The following is a 17,170-nucleotide window of genomic DNA, read 5'->3' on the forward strand; positions in this document are numbered from 1 at the left end:
TCCTTCCTCCATCCTTCTCTCCCTCCCTCCCTTCTTCCTTCCCTCCTTTCTTTCCTCCATCCTTTCATCTATCCATGCATCCTAGCTTTTCTAATTTGTCCTCTGTAATAAGAATCTGAGTGATTATTTTGAAATGCAGATTCCAAGTGGACACTTAAGATAAGGTCCCAACTCTTTAAAATTATTTACAGGGTCCTCTTTAATCAGCCCCAAGCCTGCTTCTCCAATTTGCATTTGTGACTACTTCTTCCTTGATTCTTAATAGTCTGCCCATGTCCTCTCACCTCATGCCAGTACAGAAACTTTTTTCTTTCATCTATTCCTTCCATTTTTTCCTTGATTGGCTCTGGTCTTAACAAAGACATCACCCCCTTTGGGGTACTTTCACTGATCCCTTCCATTCTCAGATAAATATTTCTTCTATGTACTTTCTCAACAATCTCTACTTTACCCACTGAACTATTACTTATCATTCTTCATTTTTTAATTGCTTGCTTAATAACTTGTTTTCCCTGTACATATTCAGCATTGTGTGGGCAGGAACTTTGTCTATTTTATCTTTCACTGCATCCCCAATGTCTAGAAACATGCCTGACTTATAGTAAGAATTTAATAAACATTTCTTTAGTGCATCAGTAAACGGATGGTGTCAATTTTTTTCTCCTATTCCTGTGATCAATTGTATTCATGACTTTCTGCTTCACTTTCCTTTATGAAGATATGTATCATTCATTAAAATAATTATTTTATTATCTTGTTTACTAGTTAATGTACTATAGTTACTACCCTGTATGACTCCTATGCCAACCTAAAACTATGCCTATCTTTTGAAATTAGCCTCTCATTTGATGACTAGGAAAACACCTGGGAAGATTGTTAAAAATCCTCATTCTGACTCCTACCCCCTAAAAATCCTGATTTGGTTGTTTAGGTTGTAACCAGTCCAGATTACTGTCATACCTTCCAAAGTTTGGGAACTGCTGCCTTACTGCAACTGTATTCTGGTTTATTAATAAAAATGGGTTAGACAATTTTACTACCAAATTTTAAAATTCATTCTAATTTCATTGGTGAGCACTCTCATGTGCAAATAACTTTTCAGACTTTCATACATGTTTCTGAGACTCTTCTAGACCCAATGTTAAATGCTCCAATAATTAAGCAGGTGTTACTCATTCAAATATTTATTTTTATCTTTGTATAGCTCATTATACACAAGTTAATTCCTTAGACTGAATTCTATTATGTTTATTGGCTATATTTAATATCAAGTCATTATGTGGCATTTATTTTAGTATAGTAAATACATTTTTAATTTGTGAAACAAAATGGGTAATTGTATAATACTATGTAGCTCATACAGTGTTATTTGTAGTATATTAAATGACAAAATTCTAAAATAACTTACAATGAAGTAAATTTATGGACAGTATTTTAAAAGCAAGAGATACTAAGTATCTGTGTGAATTAATATATTTTAAAAATTGCTTGAAAATATTGAAAAGTAGTCAAATTATTAATTTTATCATTAACCATATTACAAAATATTATAGTGCATGTGATATTAATGTATAAGAGAATTTATAGCTTATTCATAAAATTGAATAAAAAATTCCCTGTATTAGATTTTTATTCACAAGACCTCATGTTATTTTAATATATATTATATTTTTAGTTTTAAAATGGTGTATTTTTATTCCTGTTCCCAAGTAGAGTTAACTAACATACAGACAGGAAGAGAGAAAGACAGAGACAATGAAAGAGAGTTTGGTTTAGTTATTTGCAAATATTTTACTTTTTCATATTTTGTCATACAATATTAGTTTCTCAGGGAAGGTAAAGATAGAGAGATAGAAATACAGAGATGAGAAAGAGGAAAAGAGATAAGAAAGACACATAGGATAAAGAGAATATTGATTAAATTGGAGCAAACTACAATAGAACTAGATGATCTCTTTTTTATTCCCACAGTCTTTTATTTATTAGGTGTTTTATATCAGTTCTTATATGAATTTAATTTCTTGAAGATTGTATAAAGGAATAAATTCCTATTATTTAAAAGTGTATCATAGTTCTAAGATTTATTGCTATTATATCTATTAATTTGATATGCTTTTGAATCATATAATTGGGAATGATTCCTCTAGGAGAATGTTTGCTTTACTATGTTTGCAATTATATTTATTTCTTGAGTTAAGTTTATACCTATAAAACAATACTAAAGGAGGTTTTATTTCATAAAGTAAATAATTATGGTTCAGGTTGCTAAGAGTCTATTTTATTAAGGAAAGTTATTCTACTCTTACATATGCACCAGGTTGTGTGAAAGATTATTCATTATTGAGTTACTTATAACTAGAATTTCTAACAATAGGGAATAGTAACATAAATTATGTGCACTGTAAAACACAGTGTTCTTTAAGGACAAACTAAGACAATAATCATTTATTTACAAGGACATCTAAGACATTGTCACAAAATAACTATTAACACAAAATAAAATGCAAAATAAAAATCTATGTAAATATGTGTAAATTCACAGACAATGCTATGAAAGAATAATATTTTGATCTACTAATATACTGGGGAGTAGAATTAAGGTATAAAGGCAGACTATTTTACTCTACTGTTATACATTTATTCATCCTGTTATACATTTAGATTGTTTATATTAACTAACATGTAGTTATGTATTTTTTCATAATTTGGAAATATGCTAAGGAATATAATAAAAAAATAACTGGGGATCTGCAGTTCCCAAATAGGAATTTCAATGACTGCAACATGAAATGAGCATATACATGGTCAAATAATCTTTCACTGTAATGTGTTTGTGTTGTAATTCTGTGGCTCACTGATTTTTTTTCTCTAATATTGCCTTTTTTCCCCTTTCTCATTAAAGGTCTCATTCGTTTGCAAGAGCTCATCAAAGCCCCATCAAGATACAATCTTCGACTTAAAATCCGTCAGCTGCCTGCTGATACAAAGGATGCAAAACCCTTACTAAAAGAGATGAAAAGAGGAAAGGAGTTCCATGTAATCTTTGACTGTAGTCATGAAATGGCAGCAGGCATTTTGAAACAGGTAATCTTTAAATTACTTAAATTCTTAGTTTCTTTATGATATTTGCACTTCAAGTGTGGCCCGGTTTTTCTTTCAAAACATTATTGTTAACAGTCAGTTAAAAAATCAGGTCACAATGATCTAATTTTATAATAGTCTGACATTTGTTGTCAATCAATTTCTTAAAAGAAAAGTGGAATAAATATTGATGAGTTATGAAGAAGATTGCCTGAAATTTTGAGGCTATTTTCAAACAGCTATAAGTGTTTGTTAATGCGAATATGTTTAATGGGATAGGTATTTCTGGTTTGTACTCAAGTGGAGGAAGAATCTCAGAGTCAATGACTGAGCATATCAAACATTACAGTCAGCCAAAAAGTAAAACAGGAGGAAAATTCCTGTATACCTGGCATCTACTTTGAGATGGCTTATACATTTAACTTTATTTCAGCATTACCACACCAAATGAAGTAGGGACTACCTCCACTTTACAGATGAGGGAACTGAATCTCAGAAAGATTAAGCAACTTCACTAGGGAAATAGCAGAGATGAGATTGATTCATATCCAACCATTGATGCAAAGAACTCTTCATTCCAGAAATAAAGAAGTGCTAACCTAAAATGATAACTCCACATCAATCAAACAAAGCAATTTATAGCAGCAAAATCCCTTGATGTTACTTCAACACTTTTCAGACATAATAGCAACAGAGAATGTAAGATGTAGTATTAGCCCTTGTCTTAAAGATGAGGGAACTGAAGCTGGGAGTTAAATGGCTCCTAGAAGTCCGTTCACTTACCATCAGGTAGATCCTGGATTTAACTCTAGTCTTCAGATTCTGTTTTTGAAGTTCTTTTATGCACAATGGACTGCCATCATAGTGGCTTTGGATTAGTCAATTGCCTGGAAACCTCCTATATAGGACAAAATATCTCCACTGGAGAGTATAGATATTCATATGTTAAATTATATTCCATAAAATATTATTACCAACAGTAAATGCCTATAATAAAATGGTTAGTTTATAAGCAGATGTTTGTCCAGTCTTCCAATGTGACTGTTGCTTTACTATAGTAATATATGTAATTGGATTTGGAAAGTTGCTTTAATTTTATTCTTGGGTAATAAAGCATATGAGGATTTTTTGATAAATGAATAAAATGTTGCAATAAAGTAAGCACTGAAATCTAGAGTACAGTTTTGTTTTTCATATAATACTGAAACAACTCTTGGTCACGTTTAAAATATACAGACTTGGAAAGGACACCATTCATTTCTGCCTGGAGTCATAGCACTCTACTATTTCAGTGACAGAACTTTGGTTTTCTAGACATTTTACAAGTTTGCATATAATTAGTTGTCTTTATTCTAGAGTGCTTAACTGGCTTATTTTGCTGTCTGGAAGGAGAAGATACCCATCAGCTTAAAAAATAGAATTTCCATTCTTTTTCTATTGGATATATCTCTTATTTTATACATGTTTTTTAATGTGCTCTACTATTTGCCAAAAAAAAGAATCAAAAGAATATTTAACATATATGCAATAGAATTAAAAATTCATAATTTTAATGAAATTAGTAGATGAATAATAAGAGTAAAGGTAAAATGAGAATATGAAAGTTAAGGCAAAGTCAGAATAACATCATTACACAGAGTGCATACTTTGAAGTCCTGTAACACTGAACATTGGCTAGAGGTAGACCACAAATGTGGTGGCTATTTTTACCAAATATTGGAGAGCATTTGTCTCATATTTGGATTTTAGATTTTCTGGAAACTAATTCAAGAAGAAAGCTGCATTTCTTTCTAGTAAATATATCAGTACCTTTTATAGGGCTCTATATTATGATTAATGTTATTTTCATGTGATTCCTCAGCATTGGCTAATGTTGGAAACCCAAGGAGATGGTATAGGAAGTGGATAGCAGGCATAGATAAGCCCTCAGCTAGTCTGGCTTAATCTAAGAATATTAGGAGTATTGAGGAAAAAGGATGAACTTAACCAGGGTATCTGTATGTACGTAGGCAGGTATGTACGCTTTTCTGTACATAGACTACACAGGGTTTGTTTGAGGAAGCTGCTTAAGAAAGGGGTTTGTGTGGTTAGTGATTTGTGGAAGTATCAGCAGTGAAGATGAGGTTTTTCTGCTGGAAAAATACCTTTATATTTGGTTAGGTACCAAGCCATATATACACTATAAAAGGGAGTGGAGTTTTGGGCTGACTAGATTTCCTATGAGTTAAATCAAGCCCACTAATTGCTGTACACAGATCTCAATAGTAGAGGACTCTAATTCCACCCAGATTTGTTAGAGAATCCCCTAGAATCAGTCCAAACTGCTCCAATGGCCATTCTGACACAAAGAATGGTAATTCAGTCCTTGGAAGTCTAGGCCAGACAGTAGGAAAGCAGATCTTATAGCCTTGAAAAATATAAGAGCAGAGTAAATAAACTCTTATGGCAACATGAAGAAAAATAAAATAAAATTTTAAGAGTTATATATAGTGCCTACCCTTAAAAAATATTGTTAATCTTGAACAATGTAACTTCTGCATGTAACCAGAAGGATAAACTGATTACAAATTATATGCCTGAATTAATATATGTTTTAACTTACCATCCAATAGTGTTAACACCATACCAGTTAAATTTAGGGAATTTATAATAATATTTTGATTTTATTAATTTTGTAGTATTTCTTTCTAGGAGGAATATAGCAAAATTAAGTTTCTATTAAGGCAACTCCTATTTTATTTGCACCTGAGAAAATACTAATTGTATTCTCTTTAATGTGGGTTGAGGCATGCATCCAGCTAATTCAAAAATAGTAGCAAGACATAAATGCTATACTTTAAATAAAAGGCTCAAATATCTTTTTTAAAAAAATCTCACTGGAAATTAATCTTTCTAGAGACTATTCTTATTTTCCTGTTTGTTAGTAGCATTATAGTGTAGATACTCAATTAGAAATAACTAACCTCTTTTTCTGAGTTCCTATATCCTAACCCATAATTGATTCTTTTTTTAATTACCTTCTTTTTTTTAAAGATACATAGATTACAAAAAAGATTACATTAAAGTGTATAAGAAGTTTCATATACCCCACTCCCCACACCCCCCACTCCTCCTACATCAGCAACTTCTTTCATTAGTGTAATACATTCACTGCATTTGATAAATACATTTTGGAGCACTGCTGTAATCCACAGCATGGTTTATAGTATACATAGTAGTTTACACTCTCTCCCAGTCCATTCAGTGGGTTATGGCAGGATATATAATATCCAGCATCTGTCCCTGCAATATCATTCAGGACAACTCCAAGTCCCGAAAATGCCCCCATATCACACATCCTTTTCCCTCTCCCTGCCTTCAGCAACTTCCGTGGCCACTTGGCCACTGTCTCCCTCCACATCAATGATATGATTTCTTCCATTACTAAGTCACAGTAATTCTATAGTAGAATACTAGTAAGTCCACTCTAATCCATATTTTATTCCTCCATCCTGAGGACCCTGGGATGGCGATTCCCATTCCATCTCTAAATTGAGAGGGGGCTTTGATCCCACATGGCTGATGGATGGGATTCTCCTGCTTGTAGTTGTAGACTCTCGGTTCCTTAATGATGCTGACCATCCTCATCTCCTTGTTAGCTGACCTGGGTAAGTCCAACGAACAAGAATAGGTGTTGCAATTCTGCTGAGGCTCAGGGCCCAGCTGGCACATGGACAGCCCAGAGATTCAAGTCTCCTGGGCATACACCAACCCAGTGCCAACTACAGGTATTTCTATACCTGTTGAGATGATAAAGTAAAAAATATTGACAAGGATAATATTGAACTGCTTTTGAGAGGTCTGGAGATAGGAAAGCTTCTGCACATTTTCTATTATTTTGCCCAAGAAGCAAAATTTCTGGAGCTTTATTGGCTTATACATGTAATTTTTTAGACATTCAAAAAGTATGATTTGGTGATTTGGTTACTAAATTCCATTTCTCTGACCAAGTTCTTGTTGACACTTTGCATTATCCAGTGTTTCTCTCATCCTTTTTTACATTTTATATGTTGCAAACATTTTTACAAATATCTATTCATTCTAAGCTCAACAGCCCATGTTGTGGAACCATAAATATTATTTTACCTAATTGGTTAATGCCAACCTTGCAGCATGATGCTTTTCTGTACATAGACTATACAGGGTTTGTTTGGGAAGCTAGGAAAGAAATTTGTATAGTTAGCAGTTTGTGGGAGTATTAATTGTAATTGAGAATACTTGTTTCCTTTGTTTCAGCTCAGAAATGTATCACTTTTCAGCCTTCATCAGTAACTGTTATTCATTGGTAAACAACTATTACAAAAGCATTTTCTATTTGCAGTGGGGGAAGTAGCATGAACAGTTTTTATTGCTAGAAATTCTACTCCAAAGTCTTTAAGACTGAGAGTCTAAAATTGATGAGGACTATAGAAGAGTGAAATAAAATATAACTTGCAACTGGCCTATTAATAGAAAACAAAAAAAAATTATCTTTAATTATCTCTACTCTTTGAGTAATAATGGTGATTTTCATTTGCTTCATTAATTCTAAGGAAATATATCTAAAGTGTTCAGACCATGCTTGTTAGCATTGTACTTTACAGTACTCTTTCTAATTGAGTACTACTATTCATCAAAATAAACTGGTGTTCCTTATTAGAGTATTTGTAGTGGAGACATTACAAATATAATGAACTAAGATGTGCTAATTTCAGGTTTTGTGTCAAATTTAATGCCTCCTTTAATATGAGCAAGCATTCACCTAATAGCTCTTCTGTCAAGAGAATTGGTTCAAATATTCTTTCAGCAATCTCTAATCGTCTTTAAATACAGAGAAAAGATTTAGTTTGACTCAATTTTAATTTAGCACTGTTCTGTGTAATGTATAGGATGATTCCCCGATTAAATTCTGTTTTCACTTATTAAAGTAAGGCATTTCATATAAGGTGTACCTTCAATAGTAATATATTTTGCTTTTACTTATTTACTTTATTATTATTATTGTGATTATTATAATTTTTTTACTTCTCAGGCATTAGCTATGGGAATGATGACAGAATACTATCATTATATTTTTACCACTCTGGTAAGTAATTTAAACTTACTGTGCATATTTCTATAAGGATATAAGAATAATGCTTTAAAATTTATTATTATTAAGACTTACTAGGATCAAAAATGGTTTTTCTTGAATGAGAAGAATTAATATAGTGAATAACATCTTTATAAGTATGTTTTATTTTATTCTGATAAAGCCAACAAATAATTATCATCAGAGAAAATTAATAACTCTTGGTGGTAAGCTGGTGATTTAGAAATAACATCATCTCAGGTATCAATTAAAAATTATATGTTTGTGCTTTATATTGCTTTAGAAGACCTTCAAAATATAATGGAACACTTTAAAATTAGTTTTTGGAGAAATCAATATTTTAGCAAAGTACACATTCTTCTATTGCTAACACAGTTCTATTCACTTTAGGAAATTCAGGTTTATTGAAGCTTCCCTTTCAGTAGATTAAATTTTTTATACAGCTTTTGCCTATGCTTACTTGGATTTTTTAAAAGTACAAATGTTTTAATTTTCCATTAGCAAATTAAATGCTTCCTTTATCATTTGTCTTACATACCTGCTACACAATTTTTCCTTAAAATGTATTAAAATCTGACTTCATGCTTTCACTAAACCTACTTACTCTTAGCACTATGCCTTTATCAATATGGTATTCTGGTTTCTTTTCACTAATTCTTTTCCAGCTATCCCCAAAACATAAGCATATCTCCAAATTGGGCCCTGTCTTACTTCTTTTTAAATTATCAATTATAGTCTTCAGAACTGGTAAGTGTTTAGAATTTCAGTTATCTCCTTTGTTCGAATGAGGTCTAAATGTCCATCTATGATATTCCTGATTGTAGAATATTGTTACCTTCTGAACATTTCCAATAGTCATAGCATTATTAAGATAATTCCAACATATCTCAAACCTAAATGTATGAGCCTCTAAATTGACCCTTCTTCTGATTTCCTTCAAAATGTCCATTATTTCTGACTCCTTTGTATCACCAACAATTTTTTATTGCTTTTTTCGTTTATTGTGTTCCTAAGATCCATCTCATCCATTCCTACAATAATCAAAGCTCTCTTTTGTTAGCTCAAAAGTCTCAGAATTGATCTAGTTGTGTCAAAGAGTTGAAATCCACTGTCAGATATTTTAAGATTTAATTGATTGTAATAACTTTCCCTGATAGCAACTTTTCCTCCAGTGGAGACTTTTCATTCAGTAGATTGTATTTTACTGGTAAATGCTGAGGCTGTCTCTGCTGCATCCCTACAGCACTTCTTACCACGTGACTTGTTACAGCCTGTAATAAACCTAAGATAGGCAGGTGGAAAAAGAGTGGACATAACATCATTGCATCTCAGCCCTGCAACAAACATGAGACTTTGGGAAAATTAAAAGTATATCTCATAAGGATAAAAATGACACAACTACAATAGGATACAGCATTTGAACTATTTAGTCTGTAATGGAAAGTCTTATGTAGGTTGAGGCCAATGTAGTAATAAATTCCTTATTTTCTTTCACTACTATTCTCCTTCATGAATTATCTTTTATGGCCAACAAATTGATCTACTTTAGTTTCCTGAATAGATTTTATGTTCTCTAATTTTTATGTCTCTACTCATATTTTGAATCCCCTTCTGTCTCCTTTTTGTCTACCAAAAGCCTGGCCATTCTGTAATGGCAGCTCTAATCCTATCTGTTCTGTGAAGCCATTCCTGACTGTCAGAGTTGAAGTGATCTATCTTGCTTTTGACTCCTATTGCTCTCATCACTTCTACTCATTTACTGCCATACATTATTTGTTTACCTCTTGAATATATTATAACTCCTTGGCTAGACTGTAAACATAGAAAAATAAAAACCTTAAACATCTCTGTATTTTTTTTCACAATGCAGAGTACGGCTCACACCAATTCTAGCCATTCTCCACTCAACTTTAGGCCTGTAATCTAGCCTAATGTCACTTTCTGAGTCAGAGCTACACTGTGCCTAGGGCCAAAGACATTCATCTTGCTCTGGTTCTCAATGTTATCTGTAAGATCTGAGTTTAGCTAATTCTACCTTGAAGGAAGGCTAACGTTCTGCATATTGTATGTTCTCTACTTGACATCATGCCAATGGCTTTGGACTCATAATTTCTGGGAAAACCAAAGGGCAAAGGCAAAGCATTCACCATGCACATATTGGAAAGAGCATCAGAAATGTAAATCATTTGTTCTGGTGAAGTCATTGGGCATATAAGAATACAAGACAAAGTAACTCCTAGGATTCTGCTACCACAAAGGACACTTGTTAATTTTTATTTTCTCAGTTTTGCTATAGGTTTCATTAGTTAGAGGCTAACTGATGACTTACTTCTTTAGAAAACACATACACACACAAACAATCCACATACACAGACAACAAAGAAGCAGTGATTTAATTAAGGAAGGAGGGCATAAAGAACACTTACAGTCAGTTAAAAGTAAAATATTGATGCCTAAAATTTAAGGGCAAGTCATCCTTAACCTGGCGAAGAAAATTTAGGCAAATCTTAAAGGTAGGTTGTAGAAGAGTCTATTGTTCCCTTGCTGAATAAGAATAAGATTTATGCATACATGTTTAAGAGCAGAGCTTATATATTTGCATTGGCAAAGCAGGAAGGCAGTCTATTTGAATCCTGATGATTTCTGATGTTTAACCTCATTTGAGACACAGTGGTAACTACCCCATGGGAAGCAAGAATAAGTGACTATTTCAAGAAGACATGCTTGTGAATATACTCTGTTGATAATAATGCTAAGGTATTTATCTTTCAGGACCTCTTTGCTCTTGATGTAGAGCCCTACCGATACAGTGGTGTTAACATGACAGGGTTCAGAATATTAAATACAGAAAATACCCAAGTCTCCTCCATCATCGAAAAGTGGTCAATGGAACGGCTCCAGGCACCTCCAAAACCCGATTCAGGTTTGCTGGATGGATTTATGACGGTATGAATACCCACTTAAAGATTAGTTTGTGTATTTCTAAGTAGTATTGCATAAATTATTAAATCCTCAGGCTCTAAACTTAGGTTTAATTGTTTGGCATTAAAGACCTGCTAACAGGGCTATTAACAATGCATAATTTTATGAAGAAATTTTAAATAAATTTTGTATGGCCAGTTTACATTTTCATCCAAGTATCTCAAAAGGCTGTACAACCATTGGTGGAATGCTGCAATATAGAGATTTCTCTAAAATTCATTAATGTCATATATAGGAGTAATTAGAAATGTAAAAGAAGACATAAACCTGATAGTTAGCCCTATGATCTTAACTACCAATATATAATTACCCTTCATCCAACTTAATAATAACTGAGGTCATTTGGATGATTTGCTTTCCACAAAAATCTCCTCTGAGCTTATTCATTCTTAAATGCTTGAGTCTAAAAAATTGTTACTTGTCACTTGCAAGTCCTAGTTTAAGCTGAGAAACTGTGTTAACCACAAATACTGTGAGAAGGATACAGTTCTTCCACAATTTAATAAATTTGGTTGTTTATACTAGTGCAATCCAACTAAACTCTAAAAGAAGAAACATATGTAATTTAAAATTTTCCATGTTAAAAGTACAAAGAAATGGGTAAAAAACAATGTTGCTAATGTATGTTATTTAACCTACAATATAAAGAATACTATTATTTAAACAGATAATCCATTTAAAAATGATGACTGAAATACTCTGCATACTTTTTTTTACTAAATATTTAAGAAATTTTTGTACATTTGATACATCTTTATTCAGATTGGTTGCATTTCAAGTGCTCAGTAGTTACATGAGGCTTATAGACCCAGGTAGGTTTATACTACACTATAAATTATAAATACTTGATGTATTTTCATTAACTCTATATGCAAATCTAAATCTACAAACTAATTGTAGATTTTGAGGTTGACTGTGTAGAACAGTTCCATTTTGTAAAAAAATTTTATTCTAGTAACATATATTCAACCAAAAAATTTCTTCTTTTAACCACATTCACATATATAATTCAGTGCTGTTAATTATGTTCACATTGTTGTGGTGCCATCACTACCGTCCATTACCAAAATATTTTCATCACTCCAAATAGGAACTCTGTACATTTTGACCCTTAACTCCCTATTCCCTATTCCCACCCCACTGCTTTGTAAGCTATATTGTAGATTCTGACTCTATGAATTTGCTTAATCTACTTATTTTGTATCAGTGAGATCATGCAATATTTGTTCTTTTTTATCTGACATTTCACTCAACATGAATGTCTTCAAGGCTCATCCATGTTGTGGCATGTATCAGGACTTCATTCCTTTTTAGGGTTGAATAATATTCTTCTGTTTGTATGCACTACATTTTATTTATCCTTTCATCAGTTGGAAAACATTTGGATTTCCTCCATCTTTTGACAATTACTCCATGGACATCAGTGTGCAAATATCTGTTTGAGTCCCTGATTTCAATTCTTTTAGGTCTATATATAGAAGTGGGATTGCCAGGTCATATGTAATTCTGTATTTAACTTTCCACCAACAGCTATGAATGAGTGTTCCTATTTCTCTGCATCCACTCCAACACTTACAATTTTTTTTAATAGTAGTCGTTTTTTATGGGTGTGAAATCATATCTCATTGTGACTTTATTTACATTTCACCGATGAGCAATAAAGTTGAGCATCTTTTCACATTCTTTTTACCATTTTTTATATCATCTTCAGAGAGATGTTTACTCAAAATTTTTGCCCATTTTTAAATTGGGTTGTTTGTCTTTTTGTTGTTAATTTGAAGGATTTTTTTGTATATTCTTGATATTAAACTTTTGTTTAATATTTGGTTTCCAAACATTTTCTCCCATTTTACTTTCATGATAAAGTCCTTTGCTGCACAAAGATTTTTAATTTTGATGAGTTTCTATTTTTCTAATTTTCCTTTGATTGCTTGTGCTTTGAGTGTAAAGTCTACAAAATCATTGCCTACCATAATTTCCTGAAGATTCTTCCTTACATTTTCTTTAAAGAATTTGACAGTTCTGGCTCTTACATTTAGGTCTTTGATCTATTTTGAGTTGATTTTTGTATAAAGTATGAGTCAGGGGTTCTCCCATCATTCTTTTGCAAACAGAGACCTAGTTTTCCGATTGCCATTTGTTGAAAAGATTATTCTTTCCCACTTAAGTGGTCTTTGTCCCCTTGTCAAAAATTGTTTGGCCATAAATGTGAGGGTTGATTTATGAACTCTCAGTTCTATTCCATAGGTCTGTATGTTTATAACCTCATGCCAGTACCATTATTTTTATTATTATTATTACTGTTGGCTTTGTAATAAATTTTAGGATTGGAAAGTGTGAGTCGTCTAACTTCATTCTTCTTTTTAAGGATGGCTTTGGGTATTCATGATACTTCACTCTTCCATATAAACTTGATAATTGGCTTTTCCAATTCTGCAAAGAAAGTTAGTTGTTGAAATTTTGATTGAGATTGCATTGAGTTTGTAAATCGCTTTTTTGCAGAATCGACATCTTCCAATCCATGAACATAAGATTTCCTTCCATTTATTTAGATCCTCTTTAATTTATTTTAGCAATGTTTTATAGTTTTCCATATTCAAATCCTTTACATCCTTGGGTTTGACTTATTCCTTGATATTTGATTCTTTTAGTTGCTATTGTAAATGGAAATTTTCTCTTGATTTCTTGAATTGTTCTTTGCTTGTGTATAGATACATTACTGATTTTTTTGTGTTGATCTTGTACCCTGTTATATTGCTGAATTTATTTATTAGCTCTAAGAGCTTTGTTGTGGATTTTCAAAATACAATTTGATGTTGTGGCAAGATAGAGAGAAAATTTGATAATTATTTGCTCTTAAAGAAGATTTAAAACAAACTGAGTGGCCTTCATGGAGACTATGAAGAAATCATGGTTACCATCAAGGCACCAACATTCTGATAGAAAGAAATAGACGTTAGTTTTCTTTTTGTAAGAAAAATCATCTAACTAGAATTTGAAAAATATCTTAAACACACATTAAGTTTTTAAAGAAATGTAAAAATTTTTTTTGCCCCTACAAAAATACCGAGGTTATATTTAGTATAAGATATATTTAGGAAACTTTAATCAGAGGGAAAAAAACCCACAAATAGCTTTAAAATGAAGCCATATTTTCATCTAAAGCATAGCTAGATTCAAAATAAAATACAACATGAAAACATGACAAATATTATATTCCATTCCCAGTTTAATGATGGTTAATCAAAATTTTGGAACTTAAGACATTAATGTTAAAAAATCAAAATGCATGCTATCTTTTAAATTATTTTCATGTGTTTATTTTTTTCATATATGCTTTCTAAATCTGTTTACCATTCCTTAATTCCAGGATGGATGACTTATCATTTCAGTCATTTAAAAAATACTTATTAAATGGTTTCACAAATATTGAATTATTGGACATCATGACAATTTTAACAGTTTTATACTCTAAAACTTTCACATTTTATTGTAATGGTGATCATGTACTTCCATTGATATGTCCAAAGATTGCTGTGCCTCTATACATTTCCCTCATGATTATCAGAATTGTGAAAATCATCTAACTTCTCTAAGATGTCCTCTGTTGCAATTTACATGTTGTCCCCTAAAATGAAGTACTTTTAACCTCTAGTAAATTATGTAGACTATAGATAAATACAGAGAAAGATGTTTTAATTTCTTATGCAGAAAGTTAGGGACTTTTGGGAAAAGTTGACTTCCTGATAATGGAACAAGGAGACAGGGTGTTAGAACTACAGGTTTGGGTCCTGTCCTTCTGGTTAACAGTCCATTTTTCCCCGTATTGAATTTCTTTATGTTGGTTGTTCTTAACTGACGGGTTACTTGGTGGAAGTAGTTAAATGACAGAAAAAAAAAATGACTGATTAATAAATTTGCCTATATTCTGAAAATTTGGTGTCTTGTGTAGAGACCATGAATTTTGAAATCTTTAGAAGAATTTTCAATGTCAACACTCTTCCTTTTGGTATAGTCATGAAAAGTTTCTCAAATGGCATATTAAATAAGAAAGAAATAGAAAGTTTTCACATACTGGGGGATAATTGTCCCTTCACTTATATGTTTTAATTTGTGGTGCTGCAAGATATAAAGATTTTACCAGATAATTTATATGAGAATATTTTTGAAATAAGTGGATTGAAGGTAAATTTCCTTTTAGTAATACCTTTTGAATAATAATTCCTGTCTAAAAATGTGTACCAGTAATTTATTTTACGATGTTTATAAATAAAGCATAGAGCATAAAATATTTTGGAAGTAGACATGAGGTTTGTCATCAAGATTTGTCCCCCCAAAAAATACATATTGCTTTTTTTTTCAGAATGATCCATTTGGAAAAGCAATTAATATATTTTCAAATATTTTCTTTATAGAGAAAGAGAACTTTATATAACATTAGTTCTTAATTACAAATAGTAGGTGGTTATTATAAAAATAATGTGAAATTTATATAAAAATGTTGGTCTATTTATGCCTTGCATGAGTACTCATTTTTTTCATTTAATATTATAGTGTAAGCATTTTCCTAAGTCATTACATGTTTAGGAAAAGAAATTACTAGACTATTTCCACAATGAATGGTGCCATAAAATTAAGAAAGTTCTAGTTAGAGAAGAAAAGAATTATAGACTGGCATTGTGGCTTTGGCAACATTCCCTTCAGTCAATTCATGAGATTTCAGTATTACTATATCTCCTTCTTTTTTTTTCCCTATGGCCCATAAAGAAATGGGACTATCAGCAAAGTCCCTAGTGCATGGAACAAGACCTATTATTATCAGTATCATAGTCATTTATCACTATGTAAGATCATAGTGCTTATACTTTCATATCCTTTCTTCATGTTTGCGCTATAAAAGGAAACAATGAAATAGATTCATAAGAACTTTTCTGGTTGAGTTAGCACTGTGACTGACCCTTGGTTTAACTGTTAGTCAGCCAAATGACTACTGATGGCAGGACTGCTTCTCCAGCAGTTGCTTCTTCTTCTATGGTCTGGGGTCTGGCATATTAAAACTATTAACTTCAGTAGCTCAGTGAAATTTTTACCTTCACTTGGAATAAATCCATCAAGGAACCTAAACACCCCCACATCTAAGCCCCATCTAGTCAAGGAGAAAGGAAGGATGCCCAGTACTTTTCTTTACAAATGCTGTGTTTTTGTTTATCCAGGATGTCACCTTTTCCCCACATCCTTCCACACACTGCTATCTAGTTAGTGTTCTAACTATTTTACAGTCTTTTCTCTACTCTATAAGTGTTCACATATTTCTATGTTCCTGGAGGTATGGAAATCTCATTCACTGAGCATCATCACTCCCCTTTACTGCATAATCTGATAACATTTTTCCCAGTCTTCTCCTCAGACTTTGTCAATCACCTTCTCTAATCCCATTTCCCATAGGGAGGGAATTCACTTTTTGCACTTATCAGAGGTGAACACTGGCTATGTTTATCATTGATTTATTGAGTTTGTAGCAATCTTAATTGAATAAAACCAAATCAGGTGCAAAAAATTCAGGGTAAATTTTATACAGTCTAGTATATCCCTGAAATTCTTTCCAGTGCTCCCAATATGCCGTGCATATCAGCACTGATATACCTATAATTCTTCTAGTATCTTAAAACTTATCAGTGCTATTTTTTCTTGTGCTGATATATACCACATGTATTTCTTGACAGTTTAAATCTATAAAACAGTTCAATAAGTATTGGTTGGCTATATCATTTGGATTATCTGTGAGCTCCTTCATTTATGTACTTTTTGTATAACACCATTATTGAAGTTTAACTCTGGTGCTTTTCTTTATTTTCATATCCCTTTCCCAAGAAGCCTTGACAAGGCTTTGTCATCTTTGAATCCCTGACCCTTAGATCAATGCCTGGTGAAAAGTGGGTGCTTAAAATGGACTGACTGCCTGGTTGAATAAATGTGTATGTTAATTTGTTTTAATCA

At 32.1% G+C, this 17,170-nt stretch overlaps 1 protein-coding gene across 6 annotated transcripts in view; it reads left to right on the top strand.

Moving 5' to 3' along the window:
• Positions 1-17,170, top strand: part of GRIK2 (glutamate ionotropic receptor kainate type subunit 2) — a 764,129-nt gene that overhangs the window by 306,166 nt on the left and 440,793 nt on the right. For all 6 annotated transcript variants that reach the window (XM_071218609.1, XM_058307194.2, XM_058307193.2 and 3 more), the window contains 3 exons: positions 2,903-3,084; positions 8,132-8,185; positions 10,964-11,137. In XM_071218609.1, coding sequence (XP_071074710.1) covers positions 2,903-3,084; positions 8,132-8,185; positions 10,964-11,137 — 410 coding nt within the window. The remainder of the gene's footprint in view (positions 1-2,902; positions 3,085-8,131; positions 8,186-10,963; positions 11,138-17,170) is intronic.

The sequence above is a fragment of the Dasypus novemcinctus genome, chromosome 11 (genome assembly GCF_030445035.2).
Source record: "Dasypus novemcinctus isolate mDasNov1 chromosome 11, mDasNov1.1.hap2, whole genome shotgun sequence".
NCBI lineage: Eukaryota > Metazoa > Chordata > Mammalia > Cingulata > Dasypodidae > Dasypus > Dasypus novemcinctus.